The sequence below is a fragment of the Triturus cristatus genome, chromosome 6, assembly GCF_964204655.1.
Source record: "Triturus cristatus chromosome 6, aTriCri1.1, whole genome shotgun sequence".
NCBI lineage: Eukaryota > Metazoa > Chordata > Amphibia > Caudata > Salamandridae > Triturus > Triturus cristatus.
The window spans coordinates 1,248,981,344-1,249,008,499 of record NC_140589.1 but is presented as its reverse complement, the minus strand read 5'-3'; the positions used below and the strand labels follow the sequence as shown (position 1 = coordinate 1,249,008,499).

The 27,156-nt window shown below is 39.8% G+C and overlaps 1 protein-coding gene across 2 annotated transcripts in view; it reads left to right on the top strand.

The window, feature by feature from the left end:
- Window positions 1-27,156, top strand: part of NPHP1 (nephrocystin 1) — a 708,547-nt gene that overhangs the window by 8,862 nt on the left and 672,529 nt on the right. For both annotated transcript variants that reach the window (XM_085612188.1, XM_085612187.1), the window contains exon 2: window positions 20,842-20,915. In XM_085612188.1, coding sequence (XP_085468314.1) covers window positions 20,842-20,915 — 74 coding nt within the window. The remainder of the gene's footprint in view (window positions 1-20,841; window positions 20,916-27,156) is intronic.

The following is a 27,156-nucleotide window of genomic DNA, read 5'->3' as shown; positions in this document are numbered from 1 at the left end:
AACAGGCATAATGAGTAATTGAGCCACTCGGTCAGTGCGATGTATCAGTAAGTCAACCTCACTGCTATTCAGCAGGAGCACCTTAATCTCTCCCTGATAATCACTGTCAATTATTCCTCCAAGCACCTGAATGCCTTTTACAGCCAGCCCGATCTAGGGGCGATTAATCCGAAATTCCCAGGTGGTATATAAATACCAACACCGGTAGCAATGATGACCCGATCCTTACTTTTTAAAACGGTGTCATCCATGGCATGCAAGTCTAAACCTGCCGACCCTGGGGTCGCTCTACATGGAGCCAAAGCTCCGGGAGTAATTTCCCAATACATCACAGTCTCTCTGATTTCATTAGGCATAGCCTCAACATTCGGAGGAAACAAACGCATAAGTGGAGATTCAGCATTTAAAAAAGGACGATTATTCAAAATCAATAGTGCTTGGGGCAAAAAGTCTCGCCAATTTTTATACTTGTCATCTGTTAACTTACGCAGCTGGTCCTTTAGCAGGCCATTCAATCTCTCCACAAGGCCCGAGGCCTGTGGATAGTAGGGTATATGGAATATCCATTCAATATTGTTTTCCGCACAGAATTCCTGTACCAATCTTCCACGAAAATGGGATGCATTATCAGATTGAATTTGGAATGGCACACCATAATACATCATAATCAATTCTAATGTTTTAATGGTATTCAATTGGGTAGCTTGCTTACAGGGAAGGGCTACCAGCAGGCCACTGTATGTATCAACAATAGTGCAAACATATTGACAATTCCTACTCATAGGAAGTGGACCAATGTAATCAATCTGCCAAATTTGAGCGGGCAGTTTTCCGCGATGTAAATGACCTTTAACAATATGGGGCACCTTACGCTGTCTGATATGCTGACAAACGGGACAATGTAAAATAACATTTTTAATTAAATCTAGGGGAATATAAATTCCTCGATCAGCAGCCCACCTGCTAGTGGCCTTCTCTCCAAAATGTCCTGCCTTCTGGTGTGCCCATTTCGCCAATCCCGCAATATCAGAATCTTGCCTGTCCACCACTGCCTCAGCAATTTTAGATTTCTCATCTGCAATGTTATGAAAAAATTTGTCAAGAGAATCTATCGGGGTGTGAGCATCCACATGGAAGATTGTAACAGTACTCTGTGGGAGCATCTCCCAAATCTCTTGCCATAACTCTTTTCCCCACAACTCTTTGGAATGCAACTTCCAATTATGGGAATGCCAAGTCGGCAACCAAACAGCCAGTCCATTGGCAGTAGACCAAGAATCGGTGAAAATATGACATGTACCAGGTAACTCTTGTTTCAAAACTTGATAAACAGCATAAAGCTCGGCAAATTGGCTGCTTTTACCTTCACCAGTTGTGCTCAGCAATTTCTGTGTGATCGGATTATAGGACACCGCCTTCCAGTGCCGTGTCGTCCCTATGAACCTCGCTGAACGATCCGTGAACCAAACATGGTTTCTGTCCGCTGCGGACAAATCATCAAAAGGCTTACCCCACTTGACAGGAGACTCCTGTGCTAAAGGTACGGAACATTCACTCTCAGTCTCAGTCGACGGCGCTCGCGCCACCTGCTCATGTAAAGAAGCAACTCCTTTCGGGCACACACGTGCCCTGTCTTGTATATACCATTTCCATTTAATCACACTCGCCTCTTGAGCATGTCCAATTCGGTGAGTTTTCGGCGAACTCAGAACCCACTGCATGATAGGAATTTCAGGACGCAAAACTATATCATGTCCCAAAGTCAATTGCTCGGTATCCACCAGAGCCCAATAACAAGCAAGTAACTGTTTCTCAAAGGGTGTATAACGCTCACCAGCATCAGGTAACTTTTTGGTCCAAAAACCTAACGGTACTTTACTCCTGCCTTGTTTCTGCCACAAACTCCAATTTGCATAAGGGCCCTGTACAGACACATTCAAATCCACGTCACCATCACGTACAGGCCATAAATCCAGAGCATGTTGAATTGCTTCTTTTGCCAGACTAAACGCATCTTGCTGTGGTTTATCCCATTCAAATGCATTCTTTTTACGCGTGACCCGTTACAAGGGGGCCAATATTTGACTCAAATGAGGAATATGCTGGCACCAAAAACCAAACAGACCAATGAAGCTCTGGGCTTCTTTCCTATTCCTCGGAACTGCAAAATCAAGAATCTTCTGTTTAACCTGAGGGATCACTTCACGGTGCCCTTCATGCCAATTAATACCCAAAAATTTTACAGCCTGGGACGGACCTTGCAATTTATCCGGGTTGATTTCCCAACCTTTCCCACGCAGGCACTCAATGATCCTGTCCAATTGGGTCTGAACTTCCTCCTGTGTTTCGCCTTGGATCAAAACATCATCAATATAATGACATATCTGAATTTGGGGATGAACCGGTACCTCAGCCAAATGCTCTGCCACCAGCCGGTGACATATCGTAGGACTATGCACATAGCCCTGGGGAAGACTCCTAAACGTCATCTGACGCCCGTTCCACGTAAAACTGAACTGTTCCTGACACTCAGGGGCAATTGGAATAGAAAAGAAAGCATTAGCAATATCAATGGACGCATACCATGTACCTGGATGCTTTTGGATTCTTTCAATTAGGGTAATAACATCCGGTACTGCAACAGTCAAAGAGGGCGTGTGTTTGTTCAATTCTCGATAATCAACAGTCATGCGCCAAGAATTATCACTCTTACGCACCGGCCAAACAGGATTATTCCAAGCAGAAGTAACTGGGGTTATAACTCCTGCATCCACCAACTCCTGAATAGTGGTACTAATCTCCTCATGGCCACCTGGAATACGATACTGCTTCTGACAAACCACTTTTGTCGCCTGGGGAACTTGTATGGGGGGCATTCTTAAACGACCAACCCGTATAGGCCTGGACGATATATAATGCGTGGTTCCAAATTGGTAACACCCATCATCTAGATGCAACGTCATTCCTTTCAAAATATCAATTCCAATTATGAATTCTAAGAGTGGCACCACTAGTACAGAATATTCTTTTCTAGGGATTCTACCTATTCTCATTTCAAGCAAAGTTTGAACTGCAGGAGTTTCTTTTCCACCTAATCCGGTAATAGTAAAAGGCTGACCTGTAAACTTCTTTGATTTTCCATGAATAAGAGTGGCCTCCGCTCCTGTATCTACCAATGCTCGGGCCCTTTGGATATTACGATGTCTCCAATAAATATCAATATCTACATAGGGTCTATTATCTCTGTGAGCCCATCTGTGTACCGGAGCTTGGCCTATTTCCTAGTCATTCTTACTGCATTCTGTGTACCAGGACAAATCAGGATAAAGACTCTCACGTTTCTTAGGTATCGGTACCTCCTGTTCATATCCATTCCCAGTACGGAACGGATTCGAGTCTTCAGCATTGTACTGCGGGTTACGATCGACCAAACTGTGACGATCCTCTCTCCTCCTCAACTCAGGGGATTGATCCCTATCATCTCTACGTCTGCTGTAAACATAATCATTTCTCCCCCTTTCTCTTTCCCCCTCTCTCTCCCTGTCTCTCTCTCGACGGGGGGACATATCACGTACATAACGTCGATCATCACGACGAACAGAGCGCCCACGGCGGTCGTCATCACCGCTACCGTCAGAACCACCACGATCACACTCAGTGGTCCGAACACGCCGGGCACCCTCCTTCCGATCCAAACCACGTTTGCGAAACAACTCCCACAAACGAGCGGTAGTCTCACCGTCAATGTCCTCCCTACGCACACCATCAGCCAGAAGACCAGAAAAGATATCACGTCTAGTAAGTTTATTTTCACCAGGAGTACGAGTGTCAGGCCGGGACTGACGTTCAGGTTTAAACCACTCACCCAACTCACCGAGCTGGCGTACCGACTCCAGTACCGTAGATAACACATTACCAGTCTGATTAATCAATAAAGTCATCATGACCTGCTTATAGGCAACAGGGGAAGAACGAATAATACGATTCCGAACAGAAGATGTCAACAAACCATCAAGCAACCTGTCAGCAGTACCCAGAAAAATTGCCATTTTCATCAACTCCTCTTTGAGACGTTGTGCAGCGTCGCGCAGAGTATACCACGGCTTGTCATTGACAGGCCAGTCAGATTCAGTAGGATATTTTAGATTACAACCCTCAGTCGCCAATTGGAGTAAAGAAATTTGACCACCACCATTATAGTTACGAAAATGATCCTGCACAGTAGAATCCAAACTCAAGGAACAGAACTTCAAACAATCGCCAGTATCCAACATAATACCAGCAGCGCCCAGTTCATAAAGGCGCACCATCCAAGTGAGCAAGGCCTCACCAGCTCGCTGCCGAAATCGCTGCAAAATATCACTAATTTCTTGTTGAGTAAAGTCTTCTAAACAGTCTAAAGAAACACCCTGCGGAGCATTGGGAGACTGCTGCAACTTCCGACGAAAAACTGGATGCGCAGAGACCGCGGGACGAGCATTACAAGGAGCCCGATCAGTACTCGTAGAGGGACAATCAGTGTAAGAAGTATCGTTCCCACTCGAAGAACGAGCGTAATCACGGGGTGCACCATCAGAGGTGCGAGAAGCAGACTTACAATCATGACGGGAACGAGAAGACTCGCGCTTGGCAGACTCCTCACCCGAGGAACAAGAATCACTCGAGTTCCAGATATTACCATCCCATTCATCAGGATTCCAATCCAGTCCGGCTTTCGCCACGACCAGACGCACCTTTCGCGTCGAAACCCGACCGCGCCTGTTCTTGTATTTATAACGAGCAATTCGCACAGCCGCCCTTTCGGCAATAGTTTGGTAAGTCTCCAGTTTATCAGCAAGCAACTTATTTTGACACCGCAACAAAGTATGAGAATTCTGAATCTCAACAAAGTGCGCTTCCACATCTTTAAGAGAGATCTGTAATTTCAACAATCTCTCATGTAGAATCCGATACGCAGACAGAACAATCCAACCTCTGCGCCCCAAAATGGGAATCTCCTCACCCTTCGATACGGGTGCCTTCTGCAAACAAGTAATCACATTAGCCGGCTCCGCCAGCTCCAAAGAAGAATTCCAATTCTCACTCAAACCAGTAGAATCAGCCCACTCACGGGCCAAGGCTTCATAAGGCGTTGAATCCCATCCGGGAATATCAACGGGCAACTTAAAAGTAGATTTAGATCTTCTAGAAAACATCGTGAAAAAGAAAAAGAAGAAAAAGAAGAAAAAGAAGAAAAAGAAAAGAAGGGAGAAAATAAAAACTATACACACAATTATACAAAAATAAAATGCAAACAAAACCACGCACGCGCCGAAAGCAAACACAAGACAACCACAACGCACACAGGTTTCGTAAACGGTTCGTGACGCCAAATGTTCTGCTTGGGTTTTCGGATCAGATAGAACCCGCTCAACAGAGCCTCTCTAACCCAGCCAGAACGTTACCCCCTCCCTAGGGCCTATTCACACCTAAGAAACCACATATATATATACCACCTAAGGACAGGGAATTCCTACTATATATATATATCAAGACCTCTTATAATACAATTGGCGGCCTCGCGGTCCTAAATGGACCCAGGACTTCCTGCCCAGATGGCAGCCTCAGCCTCGCGGCCCCAAACGGACCCAGGACTTCCTGCCCAGACGGCAGCCTTAGCCTCGCGGTCCCAAACGGACCCAGGACTTCCTGCCCAGACGGCAGCCTCAGCCTCGCGGTCCCAAACGGACCCAGGACTTCCTGCCCAGATGGCAGCCTCAGCCTCGCGGTCCCAAATCGGACCCAGGACTTCCTGCCCAGACGGCAGCCTTAGCCTCGCGGTCCCAAACGGACCCAGGACTTCCTACCCAGACGGCAGCCTTAGCCTCGCGGCCCCAAACGGACCCAGGACTTCCTGCCCAGACGGCAACCTTAGCCTCGCGGTCCCAAACGGACCCAGGACTTCCTACCCAGACGGCAGCCTCAGCCTCGCGGTCCCAAACGGACCCAGGACTTCCTGCCCAGACGGCAGCCTTAGCCTCGCGGTCCCAAACGGACCCAGGACTTCCTACCCAGATGGCAGCCTCAGCCTCGCGGTCCTAAACGGACCCAGGACTTCCTACCCAGACGGCAGCCTCAGCACGAGTTCATCCTATAATTACCACGACATACAACAAAGGAATCAGTGTTACTATGTATCAGATCACACAAGGACTGCCAGTTGAGCACAACCTGTTCCCCAGTTCGAGGGGCTCCTTTCTCCCTTATTCAGTTACCACTTACCTGATCAGGATAAACATCTGTTCATGTCAAGTCACAGCTGACTAGAAGAATAGGCTACCCTCTTATACAAGAACACGCAGCACATGTTGATTCACTACAACCTGGATACTTTATTTAATCATTACATACACGCTCACAGAACATAATACATACCACATATAACCTGCAAAGAAAAGTGAAAGATTAGGTTGTACACTCTAATAAAAAGGGGTCGACATCACCTTAGTCGTATGTAGCCTGCACTCAATGGTCATCTAGGTTCCCTTCTCGTCTGCGCCTCGGCTTCGCCTGGGAGTCACACCTCCGCAGTCACAGATCTACTCCCTTCTCTTTTCTCCGAGTCACTGGGACCTCTTCCTCATTGGCTACTCTCTTCTCTTTGGCTATTCTGTTAGAAGAATCTCTCGGTTTTTTCTCCACCTTCAAGTTTGTCATCTGTCTTCCCTGGAATAAGTAGTAGCTGTACTGCTAGCGGCCAGGTGCCGCCTACGGACTAAAAGCAAGTGCCAGTATCTGCCTCAGACTTTCACTAATATAGAGGTGCATTTTCTCATGGAAAATTCCAGCCCGTAACCTGCCGCCCACCAAATTCTTGTACCTCCCCGTACCAAGGACACGTTCCCAGCCGGCCGGCCTGATGTAGTGTCTTCGGCATGAAGAAAAATACAATCCTTCGATAAGGGCCGGCCTGAACCGGTTCTCTCCAAGCGAATAACACCTCATAACTAAAACATCACCCTCGACCTAGAAGCTTCCCAAGCTGCCGGAGCGGAAAGAAAGATGGAGTCTCTCCTGTTTAAGGCCTACCAGGCCTGGATTCAGCACGGCTCCATGAAATACCCTCACTATAGAACAGATTACCCCTAATACTAACGAATCTATCCCCTAGGATATATGTGCAAACCCTGATCTATGGGGAAGAACACAGGATCATGTCGAAGTGCCTAATAAATAGGCTCTATACACTACTCTAACCCTTAGACTTGGATGGAAAGAGACTGAAGTCACATTAGTTCCCCTTTAACACAAGAAAGCCGGGAAAATCGAGCAGTACAGTACCGTACCACCTATATATAAATATTGATGGCATGCCCATGTAGAAGTGGGCACACGAGTCTTACGCAGGCCTCTTTTAAATGCCGCCTCTCTCTCTTTCCAGCTGGGTGGAGAGGTGGGGGGGGGGCAACACTTCCTACTATAGAGGGGAGGCTTCTCTGAGCCCATTGAGACTCGGCCTTCAGTGCTCCGTGGGCCTTCTGCCTCCCTCCCTCTATACCCCTCCGAGTCTGTCAGCATGTATTCAGTGATGATCAGGTCAGAGGTCAGTTGGGGATCAGACACAGGTCTCGCTATTCCTGGCCTGGTGGGCAGAACACCTGGATGTGCCAAGGGAGGGTGGGGTGCTGCCTGCGGAGAGAGAGCTCTGGCGGGTGCATGGATGCAAGCGCTAGTGCAGTGAGGCGTGCTTGGCTTTATAAGGCGCTGGCTCTCCAGAGGGGTGAGTGCCGTACTGCTGCTGTGGGGCGAGATGCTGTGGTGGCCACTGGCACTTTCGTGGAGAGGGTGGTACAGGGGCTCTGTGTACGGGTGTCTGCAGTGTGTGCAGTGGGGCTTGTGTATGGACAAGACATGGCTCTATTGCATGCGGAATTGCAGATGCACTATAGGGGGAAAGGGTGGTGTATGAAGTGGGGCACCTCTATGGACAAGGCAGGGCTGGAGTACTTTATAGGGGACAGGGCGTGTATGGAGTGGAGGCGCACCTGTATACATGCACAAGACAGGGCTGTATTGCGCATGAGTGCTGTAAAAGGGGACAGGGCGGTGTATGGAGTGGAGCGCATCTGTATACACAAGGCAGGGCTATATTGCGTAGGAGCGCTATATAGGGGACAGGGAGGTGTATGGAGTGGACTGTGGAGCACTGCACACGGGTCTGCTATGAGGGCATGAACAAGGATACAGCTTCAGCACCCAATGTAAGACGCCCATCCTTACCTCATACATACGTACCCACTACCCGCCCTGTTGTTTGGTGGGCTGAGTCAGTGTCAGTCTCAGAAAGACACACGGGTAAAAGAAGCTTGGAGGTAGAAACTAAACATATTTTGGTTGTACAAAGAGCATGTTCGGTTTGTTAATAACAGTCAGCTCGTGAAATTTCTAGATGTGGGATGTAGAGATGTGGTCCGTCGGCTGTGCTGCCGACTTTGGTGCAGGAAACCAGGGTTCGAGCCTCGAGGTCGCGTCCACATCCTGTGATTCTGGGCAAATCACTTAATCTCCCCGTGCCTGAATATGTAATGTAAATACTGAATATGTAATGTAAATACGGTGCTCATGTACAGCGCTCCAATACCTTCGGATCGAGTTCGCGCTATATAAAAGATGCAACAAAAAAAACAAACTTACTGTACACTTTTTTCTTTGCTGGCGCCGCTGTACAGATTGTCAAACGCCTACTCTGGCGCAGAGGCGATGAATTTCGGCTCTGTTCTAACTGTACTACTAGTACTGGCTGATCCAATCGATGCCTGCACAGGCTGCTTGCCCTCAATGTCGTCGTCGGTCGGGTCGGGCAGCGGCTGACTTGAACGAAGATGATGACTCATCGTGGTTAGCTGCGGTGGTTATGCTTGGGCGTGGCGTGGCCCATGTGAAAAAAATCTGCGCATGCTGCAGCGCGCACAGTAACTCGCACAGCTCCTACCCCCCATCGGAACCAAAATCCAGCCCTCTGAAGCTGAGCCCGCCCAAATAAATGATTGTGTGTGTTCCGCGGCCGGAAACTAAAGTGTCAACACTAAAACTCTCTGTAACAGTCAACAGCACTGCACTGTGAAGTGAACTAAGGGCCACGGCCCGCGACTGCCTGCCATGATCACATTTATGAATCTTCTCTTGGATTTCGTCTCAGCCTCAGGGCATGCTAAGTGTTTAAGAAGTCTCACACAGCCGCAGCCAGTCACTGTTAACCACCGTGACTCACAGTGAACACGCTGTGGCTGCACAGCCTGCACCGAGTTCAGTACGGTACGTTTTAAAAAACATCAATGTGTGAGGTGCACAGCAGATGCGTAGACCCGGCCCTAATAATTAAGTGCCGGTGCTAAGCACCGGAAAGCCCCGGCACAAATTAAGCCCTGGTTAGGCGTGAACATTGTGAAACATTCTGAGGCCTTCTGGGGCTGCTTAGATAATTTGAACCTCGTTACCACCTGATTGGAACTGGTGATTATTTGCTAATGCAAAATTGTAAATTCAGGCTCATTTGCAAATTGCGAATCGATCATACATTTGATTGCAAATTCAAAATTACGAATTCTCTAATGCCGAAGTGCTAATTGTTATTCGCAAAATAGGGAATTGTAAAATTTGCAATTTGGCTAGTGGAAAAATTCAAATCAAATAAAAGAAAAGATTGAAGAACATAAGAATAAGGGAATGACTCGTAATTGTGTTTATATAACATTGCGTGTTTTAGGAGACTTGTGTTTATGTTTTTATTTCTGTGTTTCGGATGCAGGAATGACATCCTTTCTCTTTTAGCACTGCACCAATATTACACGTAACAGTGATTTTGTGTACTGTGTCTCGAGCGCCGAATTCTCCTAATCTCCCCCTAGTAGATATTTCGAATCACTGACACAATATCGAAAGACTAAAAATCGACCTACAAATATATCGATACAAAAAAATCGATCACATTATTATCGACATCATATACTTATTTAAAACATTACAAAAATATCGAACACACAATTTCGAACTACAGAAATATAGGTACACAAAATATCGCCAACACAAATATCGAAATCCTAAAATATCGGTGCTCAGTAATATACATATACTTCATAACAAAATATCGTAAACTAAAATATCGACCACTAAAATATCTCCATTTTACTAATATCGACTATATAACACTTAATTAAAACCTAAAATCAAACAACATAAACACCAAATAATGTCTTTTATCTCTACACAAAATTATTATAAAACAATTATATATTTACTACATTTAAAAATGGATTTAAATAATTAACTCTTTACTAAAACATTATTAACAACCTTCCTACATTAAACAACTATATTATTAAATTATACTTTATCAATTCATGCATCCAATACATAATATAATTTTAAGAAAAATACATATAGAATAATACACCACAAAACCACTAATTAGCGTTTTCCTTATTAGGAAACTAACTACCAGAAAAAAAAAAAAAAAATTCGAACTAACCAATAAAAACACTCCGAATTCAAACTAACCAATAAAACACATATTACAACATCCAAAGCACTATAAAAAGAAGTTCTACTTCATTCACAGTCCAAAACCAAAAAAAGGACATTGAATGAAGAGGAAAACCTACTGGATTGCAACTACAGATATAAGAAAATCAACATAGAGGAAATGTTTAAAACTATCAAAAGTAAGTTAACTATATTATTCTCATGAAGACTCAAATCGAATAAATTGTAATTACAATATACATACACTATAAATAAATTAATGTCTTCTTTCTATTTCATGTTTTCACTACAGGAAACTCCAAAAGAAACTAACAAAATACAGAACAGCACCAAAAAAGATACAACTAAAAAGTAAGTATTTCTCAACAAAAAATCAACTAATAGATTAAAATACCACCCTAATTAAATCCCAATTGCAAATCCCCTAACCATTCCCTATAAAAATATAGAAACAATTATTACAACACATTTCCTTTTCTTTTCCAGACAAAGAAAATACTAGAGGAAAATCCCACAAATAAAGAATCAAGAGCATTCTACTCAAACACATCAAAACCAACTTTGTAAGTATATAGTAACTAAATCTTGTTTTTTTCTACTGAAAATTAATATAACATCATATATAATAACTATAATATATATTTTTCATAGATAAAGCTACATCAAAATGACTGAAGGAGCTGAATTCATAACAAGCCAGAAGGGAAAAATGTTACTATGCTATATGGGATACACTTACACACAGGAAAAAGTGTATGGTTTAAAAGTTAACTGGAAATGCACTAAATACTACTCTAATAAGTGCTATGGGCGTGCTACAACACGACAAACAACAGTATTATACACTAGAGAACATAACCACCCACCAAACATTACTGAAATCGAAGTCAGATCTGCTTTAGAAACTATAAAGGAAGCTAGCACAAGTTCTCAAAAACCTACTAGTGTAATTTTAAAAGAGCAGCTTCCCAAAATTCCTAAAACTGCTACTACACAAATGCCATCTGTAACTTCACTCAAAAGAACTATAGCACGTACTAAAAAAACCACTACTACTTCAACCCCAATTCCTCACACATATAGTGAAGTTATTCTAAGTCCAGAACAAAGTATAACTTTAAACAAAGAACCATTTGTCATTTTTGATAATAAAAACAATGACAAAAGAATAATAATATTTGGAACAGCTAATAATCTCTGTAAACTACAAGAATCACATAACTGGATGATGGATGGGACTTTTACCATATGTCCCAAACCCTTTTTCCAACTATATACAATACATGTCCTATATCACAATTGCAATATACCATTAATTTACACATTATTACCAAACAAACATAACTCCACATACACTGAACTATTAAATATAATAAAACAAAAAACAAATGACTTTTCCCCACAAAAAATAATCCTAGATTTTGAACATGCAATGATTAATTCTATATTAACACACCCCCATACCTCCATACAAGGCTGTTACTATCATTTTAATCAATGCCTATGGAGACACATGCAAAAATCAGCCCTAAGCATTGAATATGCAACTAATTCATCTTTTGCATATCAAATAAAAAAACTCATAGCACTAGCTTATGTACCTGACACAGACGTAACAGAACATTACAACATTTTAATAGACAGCGCCTTCTACAAACAAAATGAAGAAAAACTAAGTTCACTATTGGACTATTTCGAAGATACATGGGTCGGCAGACTACATAGATCTGGCCACAGAAGAAACCCTAAATTCTTAATTCCCTGGTGGAACGTATACAGAAGCACCTTAAATGGAGAATCCAAAACTAATAACGCAGTTGAAGGATGGCATAACGCCTTCCTACAATCAACAGGCAGAACAAAACCAACACTAGAAAGATTTATATCATGCCTACAAAAAGAACAGAGTTATCAAGAGTTCCGAATGGAACAATCCATAACTCAGCTAACTCCAAAAACCTCAAAACAAACTAAACAAATGTATAAATATCTAGAGCAACAAGTAAAATTGTACCCTACTACCAAAGGCCTAGAATACCTAAACATCATAGCTAAAACACTTCTTTAAAGTACAAATACAAATAAATGACTAATTACCCATTTTCAATAATATCAAACACATAAAATATATTTATCTTATTACAAAAATAATTACTGTGTGTAACATATTTATACATATTGTCAAAAATATATTAACACACATTAATAATATTTGTAATAAAATAAAAATAAACAATAATATTAAACAATACCCACCCACAAGAAATAATAATAAATTAACTTACCAAGTTTATTCCAAAGTCTGAAAAATCAATTTCCTGCTTACACAATCCAAACATAAAAAAAAAGGTTCCCAAAAAAAAATGCAAAAATACAACTGGCGATTAAATCCATAAGCCATTCACCAAATATCCTTCGAAAAACCATGAAAAACCCGAAAATAGCTAAAAATATTAAAAAACGATCCATGAAAACCGAAACATTTAAAGAAGTGTAAAAAACATATTGTTCAATAAAACGAACACACACTTCTTTAAAAAAAAAAACGAGTCCATCCGAAACGAATAACCTAGAAAAGAAATTTTAAAAACAAAGCAACATACATTCCCACCCACATAAAACAACACATAAACACTTACTAACAATAATACTAGATTTAAAACAGTTCTAAATATACATTAAACACCTTAAACCTAACTTTCGAAACATGCCTACACATCGTTAAAAACACGTAAAAACACAACACGCAACTCTAACACATAACATTAGCAAATATAACTAATATATGTATAGCTACACTAAACATTATCTAACTAGGCTCAAAATAAAGTTTAAAACCATCTAAAACATATAAAACAAACCTAACCTTTCACGACGCGAAGTAACTCCCAACCGCGAGCTTCCCTTCAAACCAAATGACCCAAAACAACATTACCGGGTTACAAAATAGAGTGTCCAAAACATAATAAAACATTTAACTACACTAAAAACCCCTAAATAAATCAGGTAAAACAGTAAATTCACACACAAATATTTTATATTATTTAGCAAAAATAGACCTATTTTTTCCATTTACCTACAAATTGTCAACAAATGTTCCTAATGTGTAAAATTATATAAATAAATATTTTAAAATTTAAAATATTTATTATTATAATTTCTAAAAAGATAATACTACAGAACAATGTATGAAAAATTGTTAAAATATTTTTGCATTAATGCTAAAATTTTATTTATGTTAAAAATATGTTTTTTTTTAAAACATTGTAAAAATAATTAATATTAATATTTTACATATTAATATTAATAAAAAATGTATAACATGTTTGTACTACAAATATTAAAATGTTTATATATGAAAATATTTGTGAAAAGTTTTGTCTAAAGATTTACAAAACCTATTACTATGTTAAATTTAATTAAAAACACTACATTGTACAACATTATTAATAATATTTATAATTTACTAAAAAATGTTAGAAAATATACTTAATGTACATAAAATTTGTTCTGACCTATATTCAATATGTTTGAATGTAATTACAATGTAAATAATGCTATTTCTGAATGATCTTACTCAAATGAATAAACAATAAAAAAAATTAAAAAACTACAATAAAAACAATGTTTTTGTCTTATTAATTGTGTTTCTCTGATTATTAATATTAATCTTCTATTATGAATATTTAACATATAGAATATTTATTTTATAAAAAATTAAAAATCAATAAATATTATAAAATTACAGAATGCCATTACCCATTATTCCAATACAAAATATTCATATATTTTTCCTAATATTAATATTAAATATTCCAAACATATCACATTAAAACTTTACATGTATATATTATCCTAAACTATAAATATTGAATTAATTATTACAAATCCAATATATAATAATACAATACAAATAATATTCACTTAAATATATTTTTATTATTGCTATATCAATGTAATTTAATTTACTTAAATACCAGACAGATTAGAGTAGGTGCTGGACACTGACCATAAATAATTTACTATTCCCACTCCAGTCTATAATAAATTAAAGTAAGTGCTTGACAGTGACCATAAATAATTTACTATTCCCACTCCAGTCTATAAAAATTAGAGTAGGTGCTGGACAGTGACCATAAATAATTTACTATTCCCACTCCAGTCTATAATAAATTAGAGTAGGTGCTGGACACTGACCATAACTAATTTACTATTCCCACTCCAGTCTATAATAAATTAGAGTACGTGCTGGACACTGACCATAAATAATTTACTATTCCCACTCCAGTCTATAATAAATTAGAGTAGGTGCTGGACACTAACCATAAAAAATGTACTATTCCCACTCCAGTCTACAATAAATTAGAGTAGGTGCTGGACACTGACCATAAATAATTTACTATTCCCACTCCAGTCTATAAAAAATTAGAGTAAGTACTGGACAGTGACCATAAATAATTTACTATTACCACTCCAGTCTATAATAAATTAGAGTAGGTGCTGTACAGTGACCATAAATAATTTACTATTCCCACTCCAGTCTATAAAAAATTAGAGTAGGTGCTGGACAGTGACCATAAATAATTTACTATTCCCACTCCAGTCTATAATAAATTAAAGTAGGTGCTGGACACTAACCATAAATAATTTACTATTCCCACTCCAGTCTACAATAAATTAGAGTAGGTGCTGGACACTGACCATAAATAATTTACTATTCCCACTCCAGTCTATGAAAAATTAGAGTAAGTGCTGGACAGTGACCATAAATAATTTACTATTCCCACTCCAGTCCATAAAAAATTAGAGTAAGTGCTGGACAGTGACCATAAATAATTTACTATTCCCACTCCAGTCTATAAAAAATTAGAGTAGGTGCTGGACAGTGACCATAAATAATTTACTATTCCCACTCCAGTCTATAATAAATTAAAGTAGGTGCTGGACACTAACCATAAAGAATTTACTATTCCCACTCCAGTCTATGAAAAATTAGAGTAATTGCTGGACAGTGACCATAAATAATTTACTATTACCACTCCAGTCTATAATAAATTAGAGTAGGTGCTGGACAGTGACCATAAATAATTTACTATTCCCACTCCAGTCTATAAAAAATTAGAGTAGGTGCTGGACAGTGACCATAAATAATTTACTATTCCCACTCCAGTCTATAATAAATTAGAGTAGGTGCTGGACACTAACCATAAATAATTTACTATTCCCACTCCAGTCTACAATACATTAGAGTAGGTGCTGGACACTGACCATAAATAATTTACTATTCCCACTCCAGTCTATGAAAAATTAGAGTAAGTGCTGGACAGTGACCATAAATAATTTACTATTCCCACTCCAGTCTATAAAAAATTAGAGTAGGTGCTGGACAGTGACCATAAATAATTTACTATTCCCACTCCAGTCTATAATAAATTAAAGTAGGTGCTGGACACTAACCATAAATAATTTACTATTCCCACTCCAGTCTATAATAAATTAGAGTAGGTGCTGGACACTAACCATAAATAATTTACTATTCCCACTCCAGTCTACAATAAATTACAGTAGGTGCTGGACACTGACTGTAAATAATTTACTATTCCCACTCCAGTCTATGCAAAATTAGAGTAAGTGCTGGACAGTGACCATAAATATTTTACTATTCCCACTCCAGTCTATAAAAAATTAGAGTAGGTGCTGGACAGTGACCATAAATAATTTACTATTCCCACTCCAGTCTATAATAAATTAGAGTAGGTGCTGGACACTAACCATAAATAATTTACTATTCCCACTCCAATCTATATTGAATTAGGGTGACTATATATTTTAGATTTTTTCAAACAATTACTAATTTGTAAACACTACCCACCCTTATCCCCTATAAATCCTACATCACTCTTATTAAATGAATTATCTTCTTAAAATTGTTAAATGTTAATTCAAAGAACATTTCTAAATGTAAATAATTTTTTATTAATAATAAAATTTTTATATATTTCTAAAACACTCCCCACCCTTATCCCCTATAACCCCAAAATACCACTTGACATTTATTTTATTATTAAAAATTTAAAAATTTACTTTTATGAAGAAATTAGAAATTTCCATTATATTTTTCTAATATAAAATATTACATATATTTCGAAAGCACTCCCCACCCTTATCCCCTATAACCCCCAATTCCCACTTATTACATTTATTGTATTAGTAATTGTTTACATTTTATTTTTTAAACCCAAAAATGAAATTTCTATTTTTTTTTTATAAAATATTAAATATTTTTCGAAAACACTCCCCACCCTTATCCCCTATAACCCCAAAATCCCACTTATTAAATGTATTTTATTAGTAAAATGTTTAATTGTAAATTTTAATACAAAAATTTAAATTTAAATTTTTGGTAATTCAATATTAAATAATAAATATATATCTAAAAAACTTCCCACCCTTATCCCCTATAACCCCAAAATCCCACGTATTACATTTATCTTCTTATTTCAATTTTCACATTTAAATTTTTAAAAATAATTTGATTTTTTTTTATTTGTAAATATAATATTTCAAAAATTATATCATAAATTATTTAATTTTATTAGTAAAATTTTTAATTGTAAATTTTCATACCAAAATTGAATTTTTTTATTTTAATTCAATATTAAATATATATCTAAAACACTCCCCACCCTTATCCCCTATAACCCCAAAATCCCACTTATTACATTTATTTTATTATTACAATTTTCACATTTAAAATTTGAAAAAAAATTTGAATTTTTTTATTTATTTTTTTAAATATAATCTTTCAAATTTTATATCCTAAAATATTAAATTTAATATTTATTTCCAAAACACTCCCCACCCTTAACCCCTATATACACAACATCCCACTAACAATATTTTTTTTCATAATTAAAATTTAAATATTACAATTTTGTTCAAAATTTAAATTCAAATTCTACAAAAATGTATTACAATATTTAATTTCAAATATATATTTTTAAAACACTCCCCACCCTTATCCCCTATAAACCCAACATCCCGCTCCTAAAATTATATATCAAAATTTAAAAAATTATATTAATAATATTTCAATAATTATATCCTAAAATATTAAATTTAATATTTATTTCCAAAATACTCCCCACCCTTAACCCCTATATACACAACATCCCACTAAAATTTTTTTTTTTCATAATTAAATTTTAAATATTAGAATTTTGTTCAAAATTTAAATTTTAATTCTCTAAAAATGTATTAAAATATTTTATTTCAAATATATATTTTTAAAACACTCCCCACCCTTATCCCCTATAAACCCAACATCCCGCTCCTAAAATTATATATCAAAATTTAAAAAATTATATTAATAGAAACAAAATTTTTATTTTTAATACACTTAAATAAACATTTGCTGACACTTCTAAACAATAATTTTTAACAAATCACAAAGTGACTTAATACTATACTTTTTCGATATTTTTACTACACGATATTATGTCTTTCGATATACTATACCTCGATATTTTACTACACATCACAATCTCGACATTTTTTACATCTATATTATTGACAGAGATATATTGTTCCATCGATATTTTGACTTCGATATTTCTGTATATCGATATTACATTTCCGATATTTTGTCTACTCACCAGATATTTCTAAGTGACTTGTTTATGTTTACAACCAGCATGAGTGAGTGAGTGATTCAGTAACAAAAGAAGAGGATCTCATTCCACGGTTCCCTTGGGGATAACAGGCTCATGTTCGAGGTTGCTGAAACACCTGTTACTCTGGGGAAGTTAGGAGTTTAGGTGAGGCACTGTAAGCTATCTAGGATTTGGGCAGACAGATAGTGACATGGAGAGACTCAGTCTCTATATTCTAACGTCCTGTCGTCCTAGCATACACTTTTGCTTTAGCAGCAGAATCTTTGCAACAATGGATGACTCTGTGCATTACACATGCCTGGATACAATCTAATGGTTACTTTTGAAATGGTTCCAATTCCAAGGGTTGGTAGTAGAATCATTTCCTGCCCAGTCAAGTGTCTCTGCAAGACTTGACTCAGAAGGCCACAAAAATGTGGGTGATCATGGATCATTGACTGTAATTCGCTATCTGAAGTTCAAACAGGAAGTTAAGACCTGAAATGTTTACCTCAAGGTATTGTGAAGTGTTACACCCGTCCTGTCATCTCTCCCTTCAGGACTATGCTGGTATGGACAGTCATTACTTTGCACCTTGACAATGGGAATGCTGTTCACATTGTGTTGACAAGTTATTGTACATCCGTTTTAACTCACAGTGCACTGCGTGAAGTCCCTATGGTTTCTTTTTAAAGTAAAGATATTTTCAGTTTATTATAGCAACAATTAAACAAAGTATACATTTGTGATTCAGAAAGATTCTTTCATTTGATGACATTTGTCAGATAAGTTATGTACAAACCAAATATTTACATCACAAGAATGTCAGCAATACAAACATGATAGCCTTCAAATGTTTGAAACTATATACTCGAAACATTGTATATGTCATTCAATCGAAGCGGAACCAATGCATTTCGGGTTATAAGACCCTTCACCAGGGGAAAATAATTCAATACTTTCCAGTATGGACTGCGGCCTCCTGCCTGAACAGTACAGAAAAAACTAAAACAATGTTTCACTCTTCATGTATATATACAAAGACGTCAAACTGACTTCAGATATCTGTGTGTGCTGCCATTGTGACAGTGTATTCGTGACGGTCAAGCTTCCAAAGTGTACGGTGATTCTGAGAAAATGCACATTTGTCGTATCCCTGAAATCAAGTGGAGATACCCACATGCAAATTTAACTGTGACAAGTGGTCCCTTAAGCCCAAATGTGACTCATAGAGGCGCATTTTTCTACTTCTCACTTCCTCATTACTAAAAGAGTTGTGAGTGCATGAGTCACACATCTCCTTGTGGTAGACTACGTAACAAAAATACTCCATTAGCTTCAAATGTGAGGTGTCTTAAAACGGATATCCAAAATGAGCTTCCTGCCTCCGAAACAAACGCATCTAAAAATCAACATCAGAACGTAAGTACGAACACCATGTTACTCATTGAACTACCCTCAACATGCCGAAACCCAAAGAATCTTACCGATATAAATGGGCAAACCGATGGATCTACAATGATAATGCAAGATATCCATGTTAATCACCCTCGTACTGCTAACAGGTGAGATATGCTTACTAAATTTCTGCCATATCAAATTGCCCTTACCTGGCAAACTTGATTGTGAGAAACTCGTTAAATCCACTCCAAAATGTAAAGGTTTATAGTTAAATTTCTAGTTTGAGACGGAGATGCCCGAGTATACGCTATCAAACTATTCCGGTATTCAAACTCACCCGCGTCTGACGTACGTGTGTCGTAACTCGTCACGTGACTTCGTATTACGTAAGCCGTGACTCCGTGTGATTCTATATTTATAGCTGTTTTGTGCTGAGAGGTTTTCAAGGCGGCCAAGCTTTATTGACTACGGTATCTACAAAATACATCATGGCAGGTGAAAAACTCACTATTATGTGAGATAAGACTCAAAAGAATCCAACGTGGATGTACACAGATTGCCTGTATCCACAGGGCTACAGCACACATTGTTAAAGAAGATGTTATCACATTAAAAACCTTTGAATATAATTTTTAAATCAGGTGTGCAGGTTGGAACCCATTTCAAAACCAAGTTATTGTACATGCCAGCTTCCAATAATGCCTTACCATGGTTTCTGTATTGTTCCATGGGCTTAAATCTGGGCAACGTAAAGGATCTCCACATTGATTTTTACTCTATTTCTTTGACAACAGAACAAGAAATTCTGCTATTTTAGACACAAAAAGCAGATACAAAGGCCATAAAGAAGTGCACTTTTTTCAGGCCTCCAACCACCTTCACCTGTGGGTTAGTCAGTTGAGAATTCTGAGCAGTTCACAGGCTGCACACCAAGCCCTCTTGTAGAATGATCTAACCCATTCCATACGATAAATAGAAGACCATTGATGTTTCGACCTGTCACTTAAAAGAGCTGTAATGAAAAGCCCACCCAGAGAACTAGGGTCCTTTATGCCACATTGTCTCTCATGGGCCAATGAAGCTAACTTCGATGGAGGGAGCTGCAATTTGAAATTTCACTAAGTCATGACTGTTTGTGAATATACCTGCGAGAAGTGATTTAACTGATATTTTAAAATGCAAAGTTATTAAAAGAGGATTTTTTGAGAGGCATTGCAATTGGTTTCGTATTTTACATCTCCTCCTAAGATTTATTATATGTTTGCAGGTTGACGTTTTGCTCCAGGAAAGCCAAGAAACCACTTCTCTGGACCCTGCAAAGAGAAGCGTACTTTATCAAAGGTAATTTACACAATTTTCTACCATCACAATAAACCAAATAGAGAAAGTATGGTTTTTATAATTAAATCTTTAACAATAAGCTTAATGGAACTTGGGAAATATGATAACTTGATCACTCAATTGCTTAGTCCTTACATCAATATTGTTTAAAAAAAAACAATTAATGACATTTCACAGTAGTCCATTACTTTATTAAAATTGTCTACATTGCATCAAAATTCCATGGCATTTAGGCAGACATGAGAAAGGTTCTCAGGACATTGTTTCAGAATAAGATCACAGAAGCCTGAATTTATTAATCCATTACAGAAAGACAGTTTTATCAAGTGTGCCCATAGATAACCTTTCTCGTGGTACTGATGAGGTGGGAGAACGTCTGTCGAAAGTCCAAAAATGGTAGCAAGAAATTCTGTCACTAGGGCCAAATTACAAACCAAAGATTGTAGGCTGCACTCAAAGTTCTATTCACTGTATATGATGCTCAATAGCTTTTCTGCGTGCCACCTTGATGCGCGCTCCGTCCATGCATGTTTGAAAAGTATACAAAACAGAGAGCCTCGTCAGGCCCCCAAACAAGATGCACAGACATATCAATGAAAGAATCCAGTCATAAACCTGTTTATCATTTTTCATTTTTCCTTTTTTCAACTTTTTTAATCAAATTTTCTCCACAGTTTTCATGTGATTTATTTTTTCATTTTTGTTTAACATGGTCTATCCAGGCTTTCAAAGCAGCATAGGAGATTCAAAAGTTCCTCCATTTGTTATAGCGCGTAAAGTCTCCACCCAATGCATTTCAGGATTATTCCCTTCCTCAGGTGTAACTACAACACAAAATTTGTTCAAAAAGAACCCATCAGTTTTTGTGCACAGGACATGCATCATAATAAAAATATATCCTCGTTCTTAAACTCGTGCAATATGTCTAATCCTTACTTCATACTGCAAATGACAATATTCCGAACACCATGTTCATAACCCCAACAAAAACCACATTGCCCAAATAATCCATTGTAACGCTCCATGGAAACCCCATTAAATCAAACTTCAACTTTCAAATGAAACTCATGCTTATATCACATCAACATTAAAATCTCCTACTGAATGCACGAAAATCCCTCTGCCCTCCAAAAACAAAAGAAGAAAAACCACTTGTGTTGTCTCATGACTCCTCAAATGCTTACCGTGACTTCTACCACGATTTAACAACGAGCCCATATGGCAATCTCCCAGTTTAGTTTTCACAGCAAACAGTTTACATCGCCAAAGGCATTACTTCTACCTGATAGTGGATGCTCCTAATGATGTGATAATGTCAATCAAGTTTTGTGTTGCCTAGTTGTGTGGTTTCAGACAGGGGATCGCAGGCTCTATGCAGACCTTGGGAGCTCCTTTTCTGGCTTCCCCGAACAAATGGAAGCCAGCTGTTTAACAAGATCTTCACATTTCCAGTATAGCTTGTGCAACCTAATTTATGCCCAGAATCATGTCACGGTTCCATTCTATCTAGCGTACCCCACTATGTGGTAATTAGAAATAGAATGTTCCCAAGACAAGAGCATCATAAGCTTATTCGGGAACAATGGCTATGGGTGAGCCACTGTAACCATGGCCATTTGAATCACATCCCCCCCCAATTCAGTTATTGTTTTTATAATTGGGTTCATATTTTGATCCCAGATAAAATAAATAATAAATGATTCACAAAAGGCAGTTAATGCAAACCTACTGAACACTCAAATGGTTGGTTTAATAAGTATCTACTAATCAGGTGCATCTCCGATCAAGCAATAGCTGACATACCCCCTGCTACCCATGGCTGTTCAAGCTGTATTTCCCATAGAAATATTCATGACATCTATCTGTGAAACTCTCAGAAAGCATAGTACACTTTTTTTGGACCAGAGTCCTTGTCAAGCTCCATATATTCCAAGAAAACAGTTTGTAGTCTTAATTTATTAGTGATTTTTACATCTTTATTTGAAAATTCAGAAAACGTTGCCAGTCAACCCGTTTTGTTCCTCTTTATTGGGCACTTCTTCAGGACTGCAATTAACGATATGCACGACTTTACATCCCACAAAGACACTGAGATATGGGATGATTATAAGAAGAAATCCATCCCAACAGATCTCTCAACGTATCTCTTGCTCCAAACATGCTATCTCAACACCACAGCTATACATAAAATCTCAGCAGATTGAACAACCCAGTACAGTAACCAGCTAAGCAGACTATATCATATAAAATACCATAAAGGGACCTGCAGAGCTGTTCAAAGCTACCAGCATACTGAAAACAATAAAACTGTGCTTCAGTTTCACACACTTCATCATCAAACACATTGTTACGTGATGCATCCCATAACACAATAACCGCACCTTGGTGGGTGGTCATCACTCACGATTTGGAAACACTACCCACGTAGGATCAAAACAAAGACAGCATCCTTCCAGCCACACAACCTACACAATGTAGTGTGCTACTTTTGTAGGCAATCACTTCCGTGCCCCATATAGTGGTAGTAAGCACTTTATAAATGCTGCAATATAATATATATATATGATAGACCTGTCAGCCTTGGGGTGGTCTTCACAACATGTTTGCCCACTTCCTCTATTTGTTGCTGAACTTGGTTTTTTTTTAGCTTTAGGACTCTGTGCCCTTTACCACTGCTAACCAGTACTAAAGTGCGTGTCCTCTCTCCTTCAAACATGATGAAATTGGATTGCACCTAATCAGCACATTTAATTTACTTTTAAATCCCCAGTAAATTGGTACTACATGGCCTCTAAATCAAATGCTACTAGTGGGCCTGCAGCACTGATTGTGCCACCCACTTAAGTAGCCTTTAAGCATGTCTCAGGCCTGCCATTGTAGCCTAAATGTGCAGTTTTAAACTGCCATTTCGACGTGGCAAATTAAATCTTTTGCCAGGCCTAAAACTTCCTTTTCGATACAAGTAAGTTACGTTTAAGGTATGCCCTAAACAGCCCATAAAGCAGGGTGCATTGTATTTAAAATGTCGGAAATGTACTTTTAACTTTTACATCTCCTGGTAGTGAAAAACTCTTACATTTGTTTTTCACTACTGCATGGCCTGCCACTTCCATAGGATAAAATTGGATCAACTTATTACATGTAATACATTATAGCTTTAAATTGGGAGCAGGTGAGAATCTCAAGTTTAGTGTCTAAAGAATTGTACTTTAAAACTCGCTTTAAGGGTATTTTTAGGAGTGGAACAAGGGATAATTTACTCTGGTCCTGATGAAAAGCCTTAGAGTATAGGCTTGAAACATGTAGACCAGGAGACAGACACCCATCACAGTGTATGTCTCCGCTCTTTCCCCTTTTTAATAATATCAACTACAGGATTTAATAAAACGTAGTCTCCACGTAGCCGGGTATTTTTTAAAACGCACTTGTTTGACCCTCCCACTCTCGGATCACCAATCACCTAATAGTCAACACCCTACCAAGTGCTCCCATGTCTCCGTAGGTCATAGCACACCCCGTCCCGCAGCGGGCGGGAAGAACCCGATGATGAAGTATGCCACCATGGGACATTTTGGTGGGTGAGGGTTATTTTAGGAAAACTCATTGTTTTTGTTAAACCATTACTAAGGCCATTGGTAGAACTATTACTTAAAGTATGTGTGGACTCTTTTTGGTTACTTACGTAAGATAGGAGGCTGAGTCCACAGAGAACCTGACCTCTTTCTCCCCTCTTGTTTGATTCGCAATTTAGACAGTGCACAGCTTTGGGAGTAATCTATTTCTTAGTAAGGGGTAGCCCTCCCCTGAAATTTCTTTTCTTCCCTTTCACAATTCAAAACGAGATCACACACTCTACCACTATGACTGAGATCATGGGCCTCACCTTTTCGAATGAAGAAGTGAAAATAATTTTGGCCACGTTATCCCCCTTGTTAGACCTGGCACCGTTGGCGTGGGTCACCCTTCCATTTTTGTTTGTGCCTCAATGTATTTTTGTGCTGGTGTTAGCTGCTCAGGGCCCTGTGACACTGCCATCCAGTGCCACAGGGTAAGTGCTCCCTATGGTAAAATGTATTATGTGAATTGACTTCCACGATTGGTTTATTTGGTTTACTGTCAGCCCCTAGTAAAGCGAACCAGGAGTGCCAGGGCTTGTAAATACAAATGCCGCTAGTGGGCTGCAGCACTGGTTGTGCCACCCACAGGAGCGGCCTAGTAAAATGTGTCTAGGATCTGCCTCTGCAGAACCTGCGCGCAGTCAGGTACTGTCGCGCTGGCTGGGCAAGTGCACCCACTTGCCAGTCCCTAAACCTTCCCTTAACTGCATGTTAGTCACCCCTCTGGTAGGCCCAAGGGCAGGGTGCATTGTAGGCATAAGGTAGGACATGCCCTGGTGTGTGTGGCATGTCTTACTAGTGAATTACAGCCCTTGTCGTTTTTCACTAGTGAAGGCTACCTGCTCTCCATAGGCCAGAATGGGCTGCTGGGGTTGCTACACGCTGTGATCCCAGTGGACTCTTAGAGCATGGTAGAAAGTCATGTTTAGTATGCCTGAACTCAGAATAATAAAATACTTCTTTTAGTAAAGTTTATTTTAATATCCTGTGTTTGTAAATACTACTTTTAGAAAGTTAGTACTTACTGATCTGGCCATCCAGTCCGCCTCTGCGCTGTGTGTGTGTTCTGCCTAGTAACAAGAGGAGCAGGGCTGGGGAATTCCAGGAGCCAGGTTGGCTGCCAGGTGGTGGGTAGAAAGATTACACCAGGATGGGTGGGAGGAGTACACCTTGACTCTTGAATAGACCAGTGCTCTGCCACCACAAAGCCGGCTCCGCCCCCTGTGGAGCGGCTGATGTCTCTGCCCTACTGCTGAAAAGAAAGAGCAGAGTCACCACAACAAAGTGCTCCAAAACTGTACTGAGCCAGGCCCAGGCCCCCTGGCGACAAAGAACAAAGGATTTGCGCTTTAAAAGAAGGAGCCCAGAATAATAAAATACTTCATTTAGTAAAGTTTATTTTAATATCCTGTGTTTGTAAATACTACTTTTAGAAAGTTAGTATTTACTGATCTGGCCATCCAGTCCGCCTCTGCGCTGTGTGTGTGTTCTGCCTAGTAACACGAGGAGCAGGGCTGGGGAATTCCAGGAGCCAGGTTGGCTGCCAGGTGGTGGGTAGAAAGATTACACCAGGATGGGTGGGAGGAGTACACCTTGACTCTGCCACCACAAAGCCGGCTCCGCCCCCTGTGGAGCGGCTGATGTCTCTGCCCTACTGCTGAAAAGAAAGAGCAGAGTCACCACAACAAAGTGCTCCAAAACTGTACTGAGCCAGGCCCAGGCCCCCTGGCGACAAAGAACAAAGGATTTGCGCTTTAAAAGAAGGAGCCCTGCTCCTAAGAAATCAGATCCTGCTCGTGACCAAGAAGAACGCTCTGCCTGAGGAGGAGGAACCTGAAGCTGAAGGAGGAAACGCTGTTCCTAAAAGTCTGGAGGACTTGCCTACAGTGGTTGCCTCGCTGCCAAAGGAGAGAAGAAACCTGCCTAAGACTTGCTTTATTTATTGACCCAAAAACTTGTGCTCACAGCAATCTCCAAGGGCTTGATTGAGCTTGCCCCCTGAACTGAACCCCAGGACCAGTGGGTTCACCGTGCCTCCGCTCGTCTGTGAATCGAGCCGTGTGCTTTCTCCCGCTGGAGTGCTCTGCGCACCTGCACCCCCTCCAAGGGCCGTGACACCCAGAAGCCTGGCCGCCTCCACTCGCCGAGATCCCCGCTCTACCTGAGTCGCTCTTGACCCCTCGGGTCTGGCCGCCCCGCTTCCCTGTCACCCGCCTGCTGCTGGAGTGGGCTTGGTGCCCTCTCGCCGGATTTCTGCTCGGACCGCGAGTCCAAAGCCCCGGACGGCCGCCCGTACGTCGTAACGTATCCGGCCGCCCCGCTTCGCCTCCCCGCAATATTCAGACCGCGCCGCCCCCAGAGGTGACCTCCCGCACCGTCCGTGTTGGAGGCCCTGGGCCGCGCCTGTCGTCCGAAAGCCGCCCGCTGATTCCAGATCCGGAGTCCCTCGAGGTGCCGAAGCTGCACCCCCACTGAAGACGCATCCAACCCGCCGCACAAACCAAGGTACAGTGAACACTCTATCGGACTCGGGGTCCGCAACGTTCTGATTTCCCCATATCACTGTACCTTGGGCGCACGGCGTTTCACCGTGGCTGGACCGATCCAAGAGAGCGCTACAGAGC